Source organism: Aspergillus stella-maris (assembly GCF_047715825.1).
Source record: "Aspergillus stella-maris strain CBS 113639 unplaced genomic scaffold BDV14scaffold_7, whole genome shotgun sequence".
NCBI lineage: Eukaryota > Fungi > Ascomycota > Eurotiomycetes > Eurotiales > Aspergillaceae > Aspergillus > Aspergillus stella-maris.
The window spans coordinates 96,688-110,941 of record NW_027396801.1 but is presented as its reverse complement, the minus strand read 5'-3'; the positions used below and the strand labels follow the sequence as shown (position 1 = coordinate 110,941).

Here is a 14,254-nt window from a genome sequence, read left to right as displayed (position 1 = left end):
GAGGATTGGAAACGGTATGAGTGATGTGATGCTTTCCATTTTCTATTTTTCTATCTACTTTAATTTCTTTTGTCTACCTTACATTTCCTTTGTTCCTCATTTCTTATCTTTGGTGTCTTGGAGCGTCACGGTCATGGGTTATGTCTTATCTTGTATCCTTCATATTAGTCTATTTGATTTGCATTGCATCGCGTTGCATCACATCGACCATTCCATTCCCATTCCGTCTTGTCCTGTCTTGTATCCATATCGTACACTGTCCCGTTCCCACCATTTTATACACATAACATAGATAGACCTGTACAATAACAATAGCCACAAAGATAACAATAACACCGGATATCAAGCGGTAGCGCAAAAGACTCAATCCCAAAGTAAAGATATTCACAAGTAGAACACGGAAAAAGCAAGTCTATGCTAGTCTAAGCAGTCATAACAGCACCCTCCTTCAACAAATCCGATACCGTGCCAATTCTATAGCCCCTCCTCTTCAGTTCCGGCAGAACAGTAGCCAACATTGGTGCCGTCCAGGGTCGTCTATCATGAACAATGATAATACTCCCCGGTCTGACCATACTAAGCACATGCGCCGCATTTACCCAGGGGACACTGATCTGCGGATCATGCGGATAAACACTCCCCAGCACAAGACGGAACCCATGCCGTTGAACAAGCGCCCTCATCCGATCCGTGAAGAACCCCGAGCCCGGACGGAAGTACCGCCCCGGACCACCAGGAACAGCAGGAATACTCTCGCCAACCTCGCTAAGACCCTGCCCCTCAGCATTCTCAACACCACGAGTAGACATCCTCCTTGAAGAAGAAGAATCCGAGCCAGCGCCCGACGCAAACAACGAATCCTGCTCCAGATCCTCAACCTTCACCTCATCGTGCGCTTCAGCGCCATGCCCCGCCATCGCATAAATCCTCTGAATCCGACTCTGCACGGCCTGGATCTGTGCTGACAGTTCCTGGTCCGTAAGTTCCTTACTCGGCTCATCATGCATCGCGTGATTCGCCAACTCATGCCCCTCATTCACAGCATCGCGCATAAGCCCCTCCCGCCCCGGAATATGATCACCGATCAAAAAAAACGTCGCCTTCGCATCATTCTCCCTTAGCACATCGAGAATCGCAGCCGTGAACTCCGTCGGCGCGTCGTCGATCGTAAGCGCTACTATCGGCTGCGTCCCGGGCTTGAGGTTGGGGACGTGCCATAGGATATCGGGATATTTGCGGGCGAAATATGTGACGAGGAGATTTGGCGGCTTGTAGATTATGTAGAAGGGGAGCGTTAGTGTGAGGAAGGCGAGGACGGGGAGGGCGAGGGTGAAGAGGCGGGCGCGTTTCCGGCGGTAGTGGCGGTAGGAGCGGTAGCAGAACATTCTTCCCGGTCTCGAGGCGCTTCTCGTCTCCCCCTGTCCTGCAGTGGTCGATCCGATCTGATCCCCTATCGAGCGGGTTGTGAATGGGATAGGGGGGTGAGGAGGGTAGGACTAGGGAGAGGGAGAAGGGAGGTCATCAAAGATTATTGCGGGAGGGGAGCGAAGTCGGTGTGAATTGTGGATTAATGTTGTGAGAAAGAGGCAACTAGTATCAAAAACTAGGAAGAAAGAGTGATGTAAGAGGTGGCAGTCTGGCAGAGAGTAAAGACAGTAGTGAGACGAGGGGAATGGAGCTGTGCCAGCAGCGTCTCAAACGGAGTCAGGAAGGAAGGAGAGAACAGCGAGCGGCCGAACGTGGATGAATTGGAACTCCCAAAGAAGCCGAATAGTGGACCAAAAGGGTCTCCATTATTGTTTTATCGCGGCGATCTTGGCCTCACTGCTGGTTCAACGGACTTTCTGCACCCCTGAATTTATGGGGCTGACGGTTTGGGTCGCGGTGGATCTAATAAGGATTCTGACGTCTCATTGGCATGGTTTAATTTAAATCTAGCGGCGTCGTCACAAGTTACGTAGCTGACTGTTGAATGCTATGGGAGTTGGTTATGGTTCACGGATCGAATGCAAGGATCCAGGGTCCCCTGCCAGTAGATTGTACTATTGATTCTACCCAACTAGCCCTACCACTTCCGCCGGCCATTTCTTTCCCCAGACGATCGCGCGTGAAGGCACACGGCCCCCCACCGGCGCGAGGACCCTGATCTTCCCTCGTTCGCTGTCAACGTCTGCAACGTACAGGAATCCCATAGTGCTTGCATCGCGAATCTCAGCTGGGCTACTTGTTGACGGGCAATGTGTTATAGCAAGGAGAGTGTTAGCCAGCGCGGACGGCGCAGGGCCCGGCACTTTTTTCAACGGCACGAGGTTGCCGACCGCGGCAGATGATGAGCTTTCATTGGTCGCTTGGTTCTCTGCTTCGTCGGTTCCTGGAAGGAATGAGCCCCCGGTCGTCAGCTGAGCGGGGTCATAGTCGTCTTCGTCGCCTTGGTCTTCGTCGGCGGAGGTGGTGGTGTAGTTGTAGAGGGCTATATTGGCAAAGTCTAGTTGCTGCGCGTGCGGTGATAATGTGACAGTGGTTGTCGTCGACGAGGAAACAGATAATGCTGAAGACGCTGTTGTAGGAACGGGATTGCCAAAAAAGTACGTCCGGATTTGCGACTCGCGCACGTTTTTCATAAATCCGGCGTCGCGGTCAACACACCCACCAGACTTGGAAAGCTTCACGACCGAGATTCGCTCATCCGACGCCGCAGCTGACGCGCTCGACGATGGCTTGTTATCGTAGTTCTTCATCATGAGGCTGTATAACCGTTCCGAGCCGATAACCAGAATCGTCGTAACTACCATCGTTAGCAAAAACCATCAACTTCACCCAGCAGAAAGCAAACATACTCGAAAACTCCGTCACGATGTGGTTAATCATCTCCTGCGCGCCCGCGCGACTCTGACTCAGGATCCCCGGCGTATCAACAATAATTCCCGTCTCCCTCGCATCCTCATCCTCCGCCATCCTCCCCATAACCGACAGCGCCAGCCTTGACACAATCGGCCTATAAACTGACCCCTCCGCCTCGAGCGGATTGACCATGGGATAAAAGTACACCAGCGGCAACTTGACAGGCACCGCACTCGGCCCAGACATAGGACTACTCCCCCACCCCTCCTCAACATCCAACATCGCGCGGAACGCAGTCGCCGTCAGTGTCCCAGGAACACTGAGCATACCCTCCGTCGGATCAAGGTTTACCACAATTGGCTCCCGTCCAACTTTAACCGCGTACCCCGTAAGAATCTTCGACAAACTCGTCTTCCCGGCGTCTTCAGGGCCCAATATCAGCACGCGCGGCCCATCCTTCCCATTCGCTTTCGCTTCGGCTCGTAAACTCTCCAATGCAAAATGCACATTCGCATACTCGACCATTGGCGTTTCCTCAGCGACGTACTCGCTCTGGCATCCTCCTGCACCGAGCCCGCCTCGGGGTGCGGTTGGTGTCGTTGCATTCGTTGGGGCAGTGCTGCTCATCATCCCGTCAAGGCCCATGACGGCGTCCCCCGCGCTGACTTCAAGCGTGCATCCATGCCATGTATATATCGCGGCTTTTGTGCCGGAGAATGTGTACGTTTGCGAGGGGGCTAGTTCCGTGCCAAAGAGCTCTGCCGTGCCGGTTAGGAGCTGGAATCAGGCGCCCTTTTGGATCAGTCTTGCTCAGCTTATAAACAGATTGATAGGATGGAGAAGCCAATGGTAGAATAATCAAAGTTTAGGGATTTCTGGTATGTAAAGCATGATAAAAAAGCTCACCTTTACTCGAACGGTCGTCCCGAATGCGACTTCGAACCTCCACTCGGAACCCGGCGAGAGGTTGATTGTTGAGGGCGGTGCGGGAGCGAATGCGCTCTCCGCCGAGGGCTGCGTGAGCTCTAGACCTGGAAGCGACATCTTATTGCCAGCTATCAATCTGATCGAAGCAGGAGAAAGTCCTAAAATCTCGAATTGGTGTTCCAAGGTGAAGTGGCTGCGGGAACAATGCAGGTCTACGAGCAACAAAGATGCCGATCTAAAATGCTTGGCGCTGCGATAAGATGTTTGCACATGTTTGCATCGAGCTTTATACTCTGGAGCTACAGGATATGGGCTTATCATTTGCAGTAGCCTTTACTACAGAAAATAGCCAGAGATATTTGAGGTTCAGTTTTTATTCATTTGCATTGTCCTTATACCCTAACAATGGAGTCTGCCATTTCGCTCCGGATAGGTACGATCTCTTCGGCTAAATGTTGGAAAGAAAAAGGAAAAAGGAAAGGAAAATGGGACAAGGAAAGAGGAAAGTGGAGGATTATCGAAAGGTGTATCAAGTATCCAGGGCGTGAGGGAGAATCGCACATGCGAAAGAATGGATGTGTCGATCTCCAAAACCACCAAGTCTCACGTTCTCTGGTCTCTGGAAAGTACAAAGCTGGGAGACCAAGGGGGAGTATTATAAAGGTGATAAGAAGCGATTAACACAATACATCATTCTCGCCGGCGACAGTGCGTAATCAGATTGAGGATCGGACCATTCTGGCCAGAATCTCAACTCAGACGTCGGGTGGAGTGGAGGATTGGGAAGGGATAAGGGATAATCCAGAATTTGGAGACAAATAGGAATCGGAAGTGGGGGCTTTGGAGGGGGAATCATAAGTGATTTGCTGATCGGGGTTTCGGATAGTTCGTCGAGCGGCCGCATAGCCAGCTCAACCTCATGGTAGAGGCAGGTTGTCTAGAAGAAATAGGGAATAGATGCCCTGCGGGAACAAAGTTAGACAATGCTGAACAACAAATAATGGTGGTACTTACGCAAAGGCGAATGCCGCAGTAACGCCCACCAGAGCACGGTTGCGGACTCGCTCGCGCTTGAGCTTCTCTTCAAGGACCTTGGCCCTCTTGGTACGCAGTTCCTTGGCCTCCTCATCTTCCTCGTCACTGAGCTCAGCCTCTTCAGCGCCACGCTTCTTGGCGGCTGCGGATGACTCTGCGGGTTCCTGGACTTTAACGGCTTCCTTGACCATCTCTTTGGCCTTGGCGATCATCTCCTGGGTTTCTTCTGCAGTCGGAGGCTGTGGCAAGGAAATTGGCATTTCGACGGAGATGGTGGTCTGAGCCTTTTGAACGCCAGTGCCCTCGGTAGCGTCTGACTTGATATCGATCTTGACTTTCTCGTCCGCATCTTCTTCTTCTGCTGCTGCTGCTGCTGCCCTCTTTGCCTTGGCCGACTTCCTTCCTTTGACAGGGGAAGTTTCCACCTCTTCGATGACCTCTTCGCGGACCTCTTCCACACTCGGCAACACATCCCCGTTTACCTCACCATCCGCATTTGAGACTGTGTCGTCCAGAGCGCTCTGAAGAGTGGCGTTGGCCTCGCTAGTGGCGGCCGCAGCTGCTTCCTTCTGCGCCTTCGTCTGTCTGGTCTTGCGCGGGGTCGCAAGCTTCTTGCTGGGTGAAGCGGATCGGCGGCTTCTCCGGTATGATGGAGCGAGAGCCTCAGGAGCTTCAATGGGTGGCAGGTCAAATTTAGGAGGGGGCGTAATCTGTTTCTTCGCGCTGGATGGGCTTTGGATAATTTCGGCCGGGTCGAGCAGAGCCCGGACCCAATCGTACATCTTGTATTCTGCTGCCAGCTCAAGAGCTACCAAGTCCGCGTTAGAGTGTCGGCCACTATATTTGAGGAACTCATTGTTCAAACGCCTTACCTAATAGCGGGGAAATCCAAACATTGCCGGCGATTTCGTCTTCACTGGTCTCTTCCCGTAGCTTAAGATATTCGCGCTCCGAACGCTCTTCATCGAGTTTGGCCCATGGGAAAGCAATCTTGAACATTCCAGTCGCGCTCACATAGCCGTCTTTGCTTCGTCGCTAACAAGAGACTGCGGTTAAGATCTGTGTTGGGCCGGTCTAGGCCTATTCGGATCGACTTACCATCAGGAAATACGTCTCGGGATGCTGCTGGGGAGAGTGTGATGGGAAGATCTCAGATCCCTTCAGATCCTTTGGTAAGGGGGCGCGCAAGTGTGCATACTCAAAAGGACCAAGGTTCTCCGGCTTGGTCGCATTTGAGGTGCCAATCTGGCCGGGTTTAACAGCAAGGTTTGTCTTTCCCAGGCGGCGGCGCGTGAGCAGCTCTTCATCTAGACAAAGGAGAAAAAAAATCAATGATTAGTCGCCAGACACGGAAGAGACATGGCAGCGCCTGTGAAAGGGCGCGTGTTACTGACCCGCGCGATAGAGAGTAATGACTTACAAGCAGGAGCCGCGTCGGGAATGACGTGAGGGTTGTTCTTCTTCGGCAGCGAGCGCACCATGGTGAATGATATCCGTCAAATATGATGATTTGGTATAGTATTCGCAAGAAGGGGAACTATCGGGATGAGCAGTTGGGGGATTGATTGCGATGCCGGGACGTCGGCCACGTTGCAGGCGCGTCTTTGTCCAAAAAAGGTCGACACCTGGATAAGGCGCGCTGACCAAAGCTACCAAAAGAGCGCAACTGAGGAGAGCGCGAGCACTTAAAGCAGCAGGAAGAAATGAGAATCGCAAGGACTCCGATATGCGACAGGGTATCGTCAACAACCGAGGGGAATCGATAGGAGACTTGATAAAGAGTAGGGGAGAAAATAGTCGTTAGTTGACCCTCATAACGACGGGGCAGTCGAGTCGCCGTGAGTCTTTACCATACCTTTCGACCCCTCGTATTATACTAATCCTCCAAGAGTCCGCATTCTCCAATTGTATTTGACCGTTCAATACGCCGCTTACCCAGAGCGGTGAAGATTAGCTATCACGGATCCATCCCCCGGTATCTTACTGTACGCTAGCTCTGTAAGTTTGCCTTGTCGCCTGACACAACGGGCAACGCTGCCTTAACCGGGATTCAACCGTTCATCCTCCACGCTGAAGCTCTTGTGTTGTCAACGCTACTGCATGCCCGCTGCAGTTCCTCTTCTCGTATCACCCCACAGGCTGATGCGGGGCTACACTGCTCAATTCTAAGTTGTTGTTCATTGTTGATACTTGATATCTATGTTGTTCCTCAATGACTTGAATCAAAGCTCGGCATGAGCTCACTGTTCCTGCGTTACGCGCTCTACTGGATGGCGGCCACTGCTTCTGCCTGCCTTCAACCACTTCAGCGCCTCTCATGCAAGATGCAGGTGTAACTATTACGCCTCTCGCGTGGGATCCAGCGACAACAAATTTACAAGATTGCAGCCCGGATTAGATCGACATAGCAACAGCAATGACAGCATCTTGACAGCACAAGCTCAGGACCATGGAAACGAGCTCTGCCACTAATCTCGGACAGGAATTTGCAGCTCGTGAACCGTGGACCCGACCCATGGACGAGTTCTCATGCTACGAACTATTCCTATGGCAACGAAGGTTTCTCAAAAACACTTTTTGTTGTTGCAGGTACGGCAACATGGGATAATCACTCACGAAAAATCAATGGTGCCGTCCCATCGTGGCCGTTTCTCGTCATGGCGCAAGATACGTTCCGACTCATACACGACATGGTAGAAAGGGTTTCGAATGGCTGTGCCCTGTTTCTCACCCCTCAATCGCGTGATTTTCCTCTAACTTGGGCACCGTGCTCATCGATAAGCGACGCCTGTAAATGGACTTTTTTTCTCGTTGGTGCTTATTGTGTGCAGTACCTGCTGTGCCTCCATACTCGTTGCTTTACCGGACCACTGCGTGATTAACTGCGATGACTGCCAGATACACTTCAGCAGATAGCCCTTGAGTGAAAGGGTCACTCGTGGCATCTATGACATGACATTGCTAATGCCTGTTTGTTACTGATCCAATTTTGCTATCTTTCTATATGGCGTTTGTCTAGGGATAGTAATCTAGAACTTAGTGGTCTACCACGATGCAAGCCAGCCAGCTCCTCAAATCATTAGACAACAAGGACCATGCTGGCACAATCCATGTGGGTGGGTTTATTTTTCGTCTTCGTTACCATATCCTATCCTGCGGACTGCTACCGGTCGTCGGGGCCGATGCGCTAGCAGTTGACGCAGTACTCCATTCAATACTCTTGATGCTACAAATATGTACTCGTGTTCGCATCTAAGGCTATGGCGCCACCTCAGATCGATCGAGGCAGCCAGATCAAGCCTAGTATAATTCAACGTTTAGAAATATACAACGACTTCCAGTTATTCGTGAAGGAGACATATCCCACAACAAACGGCTGTTTACCGCATTTCTTCTTCATTTTTAGAGATTAAAAAAATCTCCTGCTATAATGCCAGACTATAGAGCTACTATACCTCTGTCACTCAAACAATAGAACGGTTGACCGTTGCAGTGACAGGAAGGAGCCCGCACGCTAAGCCCGAACAGGAATCCCCTCATTGAGCCGGGCCCAGGTCCACCGCTACATCAACAAAGCTTCGTCTTCAAGACATCTGCTCATCTCGATCTTTCTTTCTCTTCTCTTCCTTTCTGTCAACCCTTGAACTATCCGTCGGCCAATCGCTCTTTTATCCTCAACTATCTTTACCGGATATCGGTACTCGCATTTTTAACAACTCATTCTTCAATTCCTACACCTCCCCACCCCAATTGTCGGTGACAACTACCCCGCCATATACACCAACACAATGGCCGACCACGAAGACGATCTCGCTGCCTCTTCCACCCAGGGCTTTAAGGTTGGCGAGAAGAAGACGATTTCTGAGTACACTGAGCTTGGTATGTATGCTCTTCTGTCACCTCAATCTATGTGTTTGCGCTGCATCTGCTTTGTGGGGATCGCCCCTTACCTACCTATACACCGACCTACCTACATATGCAGTACTGCAATCAAGTCAATCCGCTATTGACCCATCTGCATTACTTTACCTAAACTTTCCACCATCAATTGATCCCTCGTTGAACGAGATTCTATACTAACACCATCAACCAGACAAGGACGACGAAGCCCTCAACCGCTGGAAAGCCTCCCTGGGCCTCAACTCTGGCAACCCTACTGGCGACCCTAATGACCCCCGTCGATGCATCATCCGCTCGCTAGCCCTCGAGTCTGAGGGCCGCCCCGACGTCACAATTGACGTCTCTGCCCCCGGCGCCGTTGACTCACTCAAGGACAAGCCCTTTACAATCAAGGAGGGTGCCCGATTCCGCATCAAGGTGAACTTTGAGGTCCACCACGATGTCCTGAGTGGTTTGAAGTATGTGCAGGTTGTGAAGCGCAAGGGTGTGCGTGTTAGCAAGGATCAGGAAATGCTTGTTAGTGATCCAACCCAGGAGTGCTCTAAATTGAATGGAGGAGCTGGTTTGCTAACTTGTCACAGGGGAGTTTCGCCCCGAGCACCACCGAGAAGCCTGTGTATGAGAAGAAGTGTAAGTTTGCGCTATTGGACTATTATAGCGTTTGTCCATTAGCTAATCTTGTAATGCCCTCTAGTCCAAGAGGAGGAGGCACCCTCTGGAATGCTTTCCCGCGGCCACTACAATGCCGAATCCAAGTTTATCGACGACGATAACAAGACTCACCTCCAGTTCCAGTGGTCTTTCGACATTGCGAAGGATTGGTAAATCTAACGAGTCAATATTTGAAATTGTTGGTCTTATTTGCGAGAGCGTACATACAAACAACAGCATATATTTCCCCAATCTACGAGCAAGCGTTAAAATAGTATCTTCTTGAAATGTGATTACTTGGCTGGAAGCTACGACGGAAAGGAGGCGTCAGTGGCTTGTTTGAGAGGAATGAACTCAGTCCCCCATTTTATGATCTAAATACAATGTGTCCTCCTTTAATTTTCACACGAACCCATACAATGCCATACCACCTCTCTATAAATAGGAATCGGGCGGACACTCAAACTCCAAAAAAGCTGCCGCTCAAGATGAGAAAAAAGACGAGACAAGTACCAAACAAACACAAGATCAAGAAGAGAAATATATGGGGGTATCAATTCATAGAAAGTAGTCGATCACAGGCCCCTGCCCACCATCCTTAGCCTGCTGCGCCTGCTGCTCCCCGCGATGGATATCATTTTCAGGCGCCGCATCAAAGATATTAAAGTATCTCTCCCCCGTATCACTGACCTCCAGCACACTCGCCAGATTCCCGCACCGGTAGCAGTAATTCGGCGCGCTCCAGACCGTGCTGAGCCGGTCGTCGTAGAGAACTTGGTACCCCTCCTGACAGAGCTGGTGGGCTCTCAATATGTGACTCATGGAATTAACCTCGAGGAACTTCCGCACGACTTGCGCGCCGAATGTATACCCCGCCCCCCGTGGTGAGAGGGAGAATTCATCGCGTTCTGTGTCCGGGTCTGACCAGACGAGATCGGCCATGGGTCCTTCATGCGGGATTTCGCGGAAGCGGTCGATGATTTTGATCTGGTCGATTGAGTGGATGGAGGGGGAGAGGCCGCCGTGCACGCAGAAGATCTGGTCGTTGATTACGACGGAGAGGGTTAGGAAGTCGAACATGTCTGTGAAGTAGTGCCAGACGTTGGCGTTGCCGTATTTACGGGCGCACTCGGTGTAGAAGCCGTAGGATTGTGTGACGCCGCGGGATTCGTGGTTTCCGCGGATGAGGTGGACGCGGTGCGGGTAGCGGAGTTTGAGGCAGATGAGGAGGGAAATTGTTTCGACGCTGAAGAGGCCGCGGTCGACGTAGTCGCCTGTATAGAACCGAGTGTTTGGTTAGATTAGGTGCCTCTCGTAGGTACGTAGGAGGTCGTGTGCGGGGAGAGAGGGAGTTGGCACGAACCGAGGAACAAGTAATTCGTATTCGGGCAGAATCCGCCAATCTTGAATATCTCAATCATGTCGAAGAATTGGCCGTGGATGTCTCCGACGACTGTGACGGGGGCTGCGATGTGGACGACATTGCTTTCTTTCATCAACAGCTCTTTGGCTTTGGCGCATATAGCTTCGATTACCGAGTCCGCTAGCAGTTCCTTTCTATACAACCTCTCTATGCACTCGTCCAGATCGATACTAGCTATCGGAAGTATTAGCAGCTAGCAATGGCAAGAAAAGTGGTGCGGTGAGCGCGTGGTATACTCACCCGGTAGGCCAGGCATTGCGGAGAAGTGAGGTCAAACGAAGCCGCGCAGTTACTGGTACGGGACAAATGAAACGCGACGAGCCCACAGCTGAGGGCTAGCAGTGTATCGTAAAGCAGATCCGTAGAAAAAGTTCAGGAGCAGTCAGACAAATATAGAAGTTGGGAAGCGAATGTTGTGCTTGGCTGGAGAAGGGGTGTATCTGGCTGGAAATCTCCCGCAGTAGCTCTCATCATGATCGAGGGCTGGTCGAGCGGTGGGGTGGGTAAGCGCCGCGGACGGAACTTGTATCATGCGTCAAAGACGTTTATCAAAGCACGGTGGAAAGGACAGTGTGTATCGTCATCAGCTCAGCTCCGTAGGCGCGCTGACTTGAGCTTTGCAGATGCTCCAAGATCTGAGGCTCGAGCCGCGGAGGCTGAGCCGACCGGAGCTGCGTCTGTCGCTTACCTATTCTGCCGTTACGTACCGCCCAGGCTCATGTATACAAGTCGATCAGTTACCAGTTCCTGTTCGGTGCTCTATATTTCAGTCGTCTATTTTGTGGTATATAGAAACTAGATGTCATGACACATTAACTCAGAAGCTGACGGGCTTGCTCGCGGTCATCAGAATTAGACTCCTCTTCGGATTCCTCCTCTTCTTCATCGGTTTCGTACTCCCCTGATGAACCCTCTTCATCGTCATCTTCCTCCTCAGAATCAGTGACTTCCTCATATTCGGTCTCTTCTTCCGTTTCAGACTCAGACTCGTCGAGCCACTGATCAAGGTTCTTGCTCTTGGCAGCAGAAGCTGTTCTCACGTGACCTGCTTGGGCTTGTCTTTGAGCAGCTACAGTAGCTTGGTGCTGCCTGAGCGCCTTGTCGAGCTGCTCACCGGCAGTAGCAGGCGCTACCTCTGACTTATCAAGCTTGACCTCCGACACACGAAGTTTTGGGTCAGGCTCCTGCCCCGCTTCAACCCAGTCTGGTAATTTTTCGTATCCTTGCAGACCTAGAGCACCGGCATCTGAACCTACGACAAGGGTCGAGGAACCGATTAAGAGGTCTTTCCTGGTCTCAGATGGACTGGGTTCATACGGCACTGGCTTCGGGGCAAGAAGTAGAAGGTTCGCGATTTGAGTCGACGAGGGCGTAGAGAGAAGGGCCTTGTACATACGAGCTCGGTCCCGGAGATCGTAAGACGTATCGTACCTGGCAAGAAGAAGTATATAACGCCAGAGAAGAGCAATTGCATCTTCTTTCGCAGGATCATCTTGGTTCTCAAAGGTACCATTTTCACCGGTGCCGTTCGTGTCATTTTTCTGGCCCTCATAGACATCAGACCACTCATTGTTGATTTGAAGTTGAGATTCCGATTCCTGTTGCTCGGGCTGAGAGTCCTCCTTTGGGGGATTTCGCAGAATATGGTGTAGGTAGACTTTAGCGCCTAGAAGAAGGATCTGTTGCTTCACGGCCTCCGGTTCTTCTGCAAACTTTTGCACGAGGATGCGCAGTACGTCAGGTGCAAAGCTTCTTTCAGGGTCGATTCCTGCATATTCCCCGACCAGCCAGATAATGGTGGCTTTCGCATCCGGGTTCGTGGTCAACCCAAGGTGCTTCACCAACTGAATGACCGTCCCTTCATGTGCACCTGGGTCGTGTTGAATAAGGTGCCGAATAACGGTCAATGACTCCGAAACGAGGTTGTCATCAAGACTGGTAATTTGATGAAGTAGAATACGTAGACACTTGTCAGACGTAGTGGGATCACCCTGTGCACAACGACCCAGCGCGCGCACGCTCTCACGAACCAGTTCTGGATCGGCGCCCTGCGCAAAGTGTTCGAGCTCACTAATAATCAGGCTCTTGAAATGGCCTCCGCAGTGAGGGAAAAGTATGGTGAGAACCTCAAGCTTTAGGCGCCAGATGTGAGACGGTTCTGACGCGTGGACTAGGAAATGCGAAAGATACCTGGTGAATGGCTTCGGAAACCGTAAGGCCACGACAACAATATTGTAGAGCGCGATGAGCTGCATATCTTGAGGACTTCGAAGAAGAGCCACTAGGGGACCGACGGCAGCTGCAAGATACTCTGTCGGAGCAAGGTACAGATAACACCGAACAACCGCGACAATCACTGCCGCATTACGGCTTTGTAAAAGGAGCTTGCATGCCCGGAGGAAGAACTCTAGATCGGGATCCACGACTGGAACCTCATAAGTGTCCCCGTCGTCCTGAGGGTTGGCGTCATTATCACCATCGTCATCATAAAACCCTTTCGACTTCGGATTCCGCTGCACTTTCCGTGTCTTTGATGGGAAACACTTTCGAGCATAGAAAGTCATAAGACGCATAGTAGCCAGTTGACCCCACTCGTCCATATCCACAAGCTTCTTGACTAGGCTCCGATAGTGCTTATGAATCAAATCGATGCGCTCCGGGCAGACTTCAAGGAACGCAGAGACTGCGGGACCAGCAACAAAGTATTGAGTGTCGCCTAGTAGGGTCTCAATATATCCAATGAGCTGCGGTTGCGTACTAAAATCGAGTCGGTGGCATTTCGGAATGGCAAGCGCAGCTGCTTTGCGAACATGAGGGCTCATATCACCACAGCCACGCTTAATCGCTAGTGACACGATCTGATTTATGACGGGCACTCGGATGCTGGCCATTGTGCGAAGCGCCATAGCTCGGGCCTGAGGGTTCGAATCGGTGAGGGACTTCTGAATCGCATTGATCGACAGGAGTGCGAGGTCGGGTTCCGTCTCCGCATGGTGAACAAGGTAGATGTAGACCAACTTCTTGACTTCTAGGTTTGCACTAGCAACGTTTTTGACGACGGCTGAGAAGAAAGTAACGGAGGGTTCGGAGCGGTACATGAGCTGTTATACGTCAGCGGTGGCAGGCAGTTTGAAGGCAGAGGCAGTCCGTACGGAGATGATCCGTCGCAAGCCATCCAAAACCTCACGGTCATTGCGAGAGTCCAGTAACTTCTTGATATGTGAGACACCGAGTTCACGGGATGATGTGCCAATGCCTGTGCCTCGCGACATGGCGGCGGACTGGGCGGCTTCGAGGGTGAGCTCCCGAGCTGTTTACCAGCAATGTCAGTCGTGTAACTTGGCCGAAAGCATTCTTTCACAAAGGCATACCTGTTTCCAGCATCGAGGAGATCCTCGAAATAGTCTCCATATTGGTCGTAGCCGCTCCGCAGAGGCGAGAGCACAGCGTTGTTGGGGTTGGGCTGGTAGGGAGTTG

At 51.5% G+C, this 14,254-nt stretch overlaps 7 protein-coding genes across 7 annotated transcripts; 2 read left to right on the top strand and 5 right to left on the bottom strand.

Annotated features, from left to right (window-relative positions):
- Window positions 1-223: 223 nt before the first annotated feature.
- Window positions 224-1,564, bottom strand: BDV14DRAFT_130514 (chitin deacetylase CDA4). Its single transcript, XM_073766096.1, has one exon. It carries the CDS (start codon window positions 1,383-1,385, stop codon window positions 423-425), a length of 963 nt encoding a protein of 320 aa, XP_073631702.1. The 5' UTR covers window positions 1,386-1,564; the 3' UTR covers window positions 224-422.
- A 352-nt stretch (window positions 1,565-1,916) lies between these two features.
- BDV14DRAFT_166643 (cleavage polyadenylation factor subunit CLP1) lies at window positions 1,917-3,958 on the bottom strand. Its single transcript, XM_073767525.1, has 3 exons — window positions 3,748-3,958; window positions 2,838-3,618; window positions 1,917-2,785 (listed from the first exon to the last, which is right to left on the bottom strand). The coding sequence occupies exons 1-3, from the start codon at window positions 3,883-3,885 to the stop codon at window positions 2,052-2,054; spliced, it is 1,653 nt and encodes a 550-aa protein (XP_073631701.1). The 5' UTR covers window positions 3,886-3,958; the 3' UTR covers window positions 1,917-2,051.
- A 171-nt stretch (window positions 3,959-4,129) lies between these two features.
- Window positions 4,130-6,596, bottom strand: BDV14DRAFT_166640 (transcription regulator HTH, apses-type DNA-binding domain-containing protein). Its single transcript, XM_073767524.1, has 5 exons — window positions 6,224-6,596; window positions 5,902-6,110; window positions 5,676-5,838; window positions 4,783-5,611; window positions 4,130-4,730 (listed from the first exon to the last, which is right to left on the bottom strand). The coding sequence occupies exons 1-5, from the start codon at window positions 6,282-6,284 to the stop codon at window positions 4,706-4,708; spliced, it is 1,287 nt and encodes a 428-aa protein (XP_073631700.1). The 5' UTR covers window positions 6,285-6,596; the 3' UTR covers window positions 4,130-4,705.
- Window positions 6,597-6,893: 297 nt separating this feature from the next.
- On the top strand, window positions 6,894-8,062 carry BDV14DRAFT_166639 (uncharacterized protein; the record flags this gene model as incomplete). Its single annotated transcript, XM_073767523.1, has 1 exon — window positions 6,894-8,062. A coding segment is annotated over exon 1 (221 nt), but the record flags the coding sequence as incomplete, so codon positions are not given.
- A 295-nt stretch (window positions 8,063-8,357) lies between these two features.
- Window positions 8,358-9,724, top strand: BDV14DRAFT_166638 (rho GDP-dissociation inhibitor). Its single transcript, XM_073767522.1, has 4 exons — window positions 8,358-8,682; window positions 8,897-9,219; window positions 9,285-9,333; window positions 9,398-9,724. The coding sequence occupies exons 1-4, from the start codon at window positions 8,592-8,594 to the stop codon at window positions 9,526-9,528; spliced, it is 594 nt and encodes a 197-aa protein (XP_073631698.1). The 5' UTR covers window positions 8,358-8,591; the 3' UTR covers window positions 9,529-9,724.
- On the bottom strand, window positions 9,725-11,411 carry BDV14DRAFT_166635 (serine/threonine-protein phosphatase). Its single transcript, XM_073767521.1, has 3 exons — window positions 11,018-11,411; window positions 10,718-10,951; window positions 9,725-10,628 (listed from the first exon to the last, which is right to left on the bottom strand). The coding sequence occupies exons 1-3, from the start codon at window positions 11,031-11,033 to the stop codon at window positions 9,913-9,915; spliced, it is 966 nt and encodes a 321-aa protein (XP_073631697.1). The 5' UTR covers window positions 11,034-11,411; the 3' UTR covers window positions 9,725-9,912.
- Window positions 11,412-14,242, bottom strand: BDV14DRAFT_166633 (AP-3 complex subunit beta). Its single transcript, XM_073767520.1, has 3 exons — window positions 14,149-14,242; window positions 13,930-14,087; window positions 11,412-13,878 (listed from the first exon to the last, which is right to left on the bottom strand). The coding sequence occupies exons 1-3, from the start codon at window positions 14,186-14,188 to the stop codon at window positions 11,590-11,592; spliced, it is 2,487 nt and encodes an 828-aa protein (XP_073631696.1). The 5' UTR covers window positions 14,189-14,242; the 3' UTR covers window positions 11,412-11,589.
- Between the last annotated feature and the right edge of the window lie 12 nt (window positions 14,243-14,254).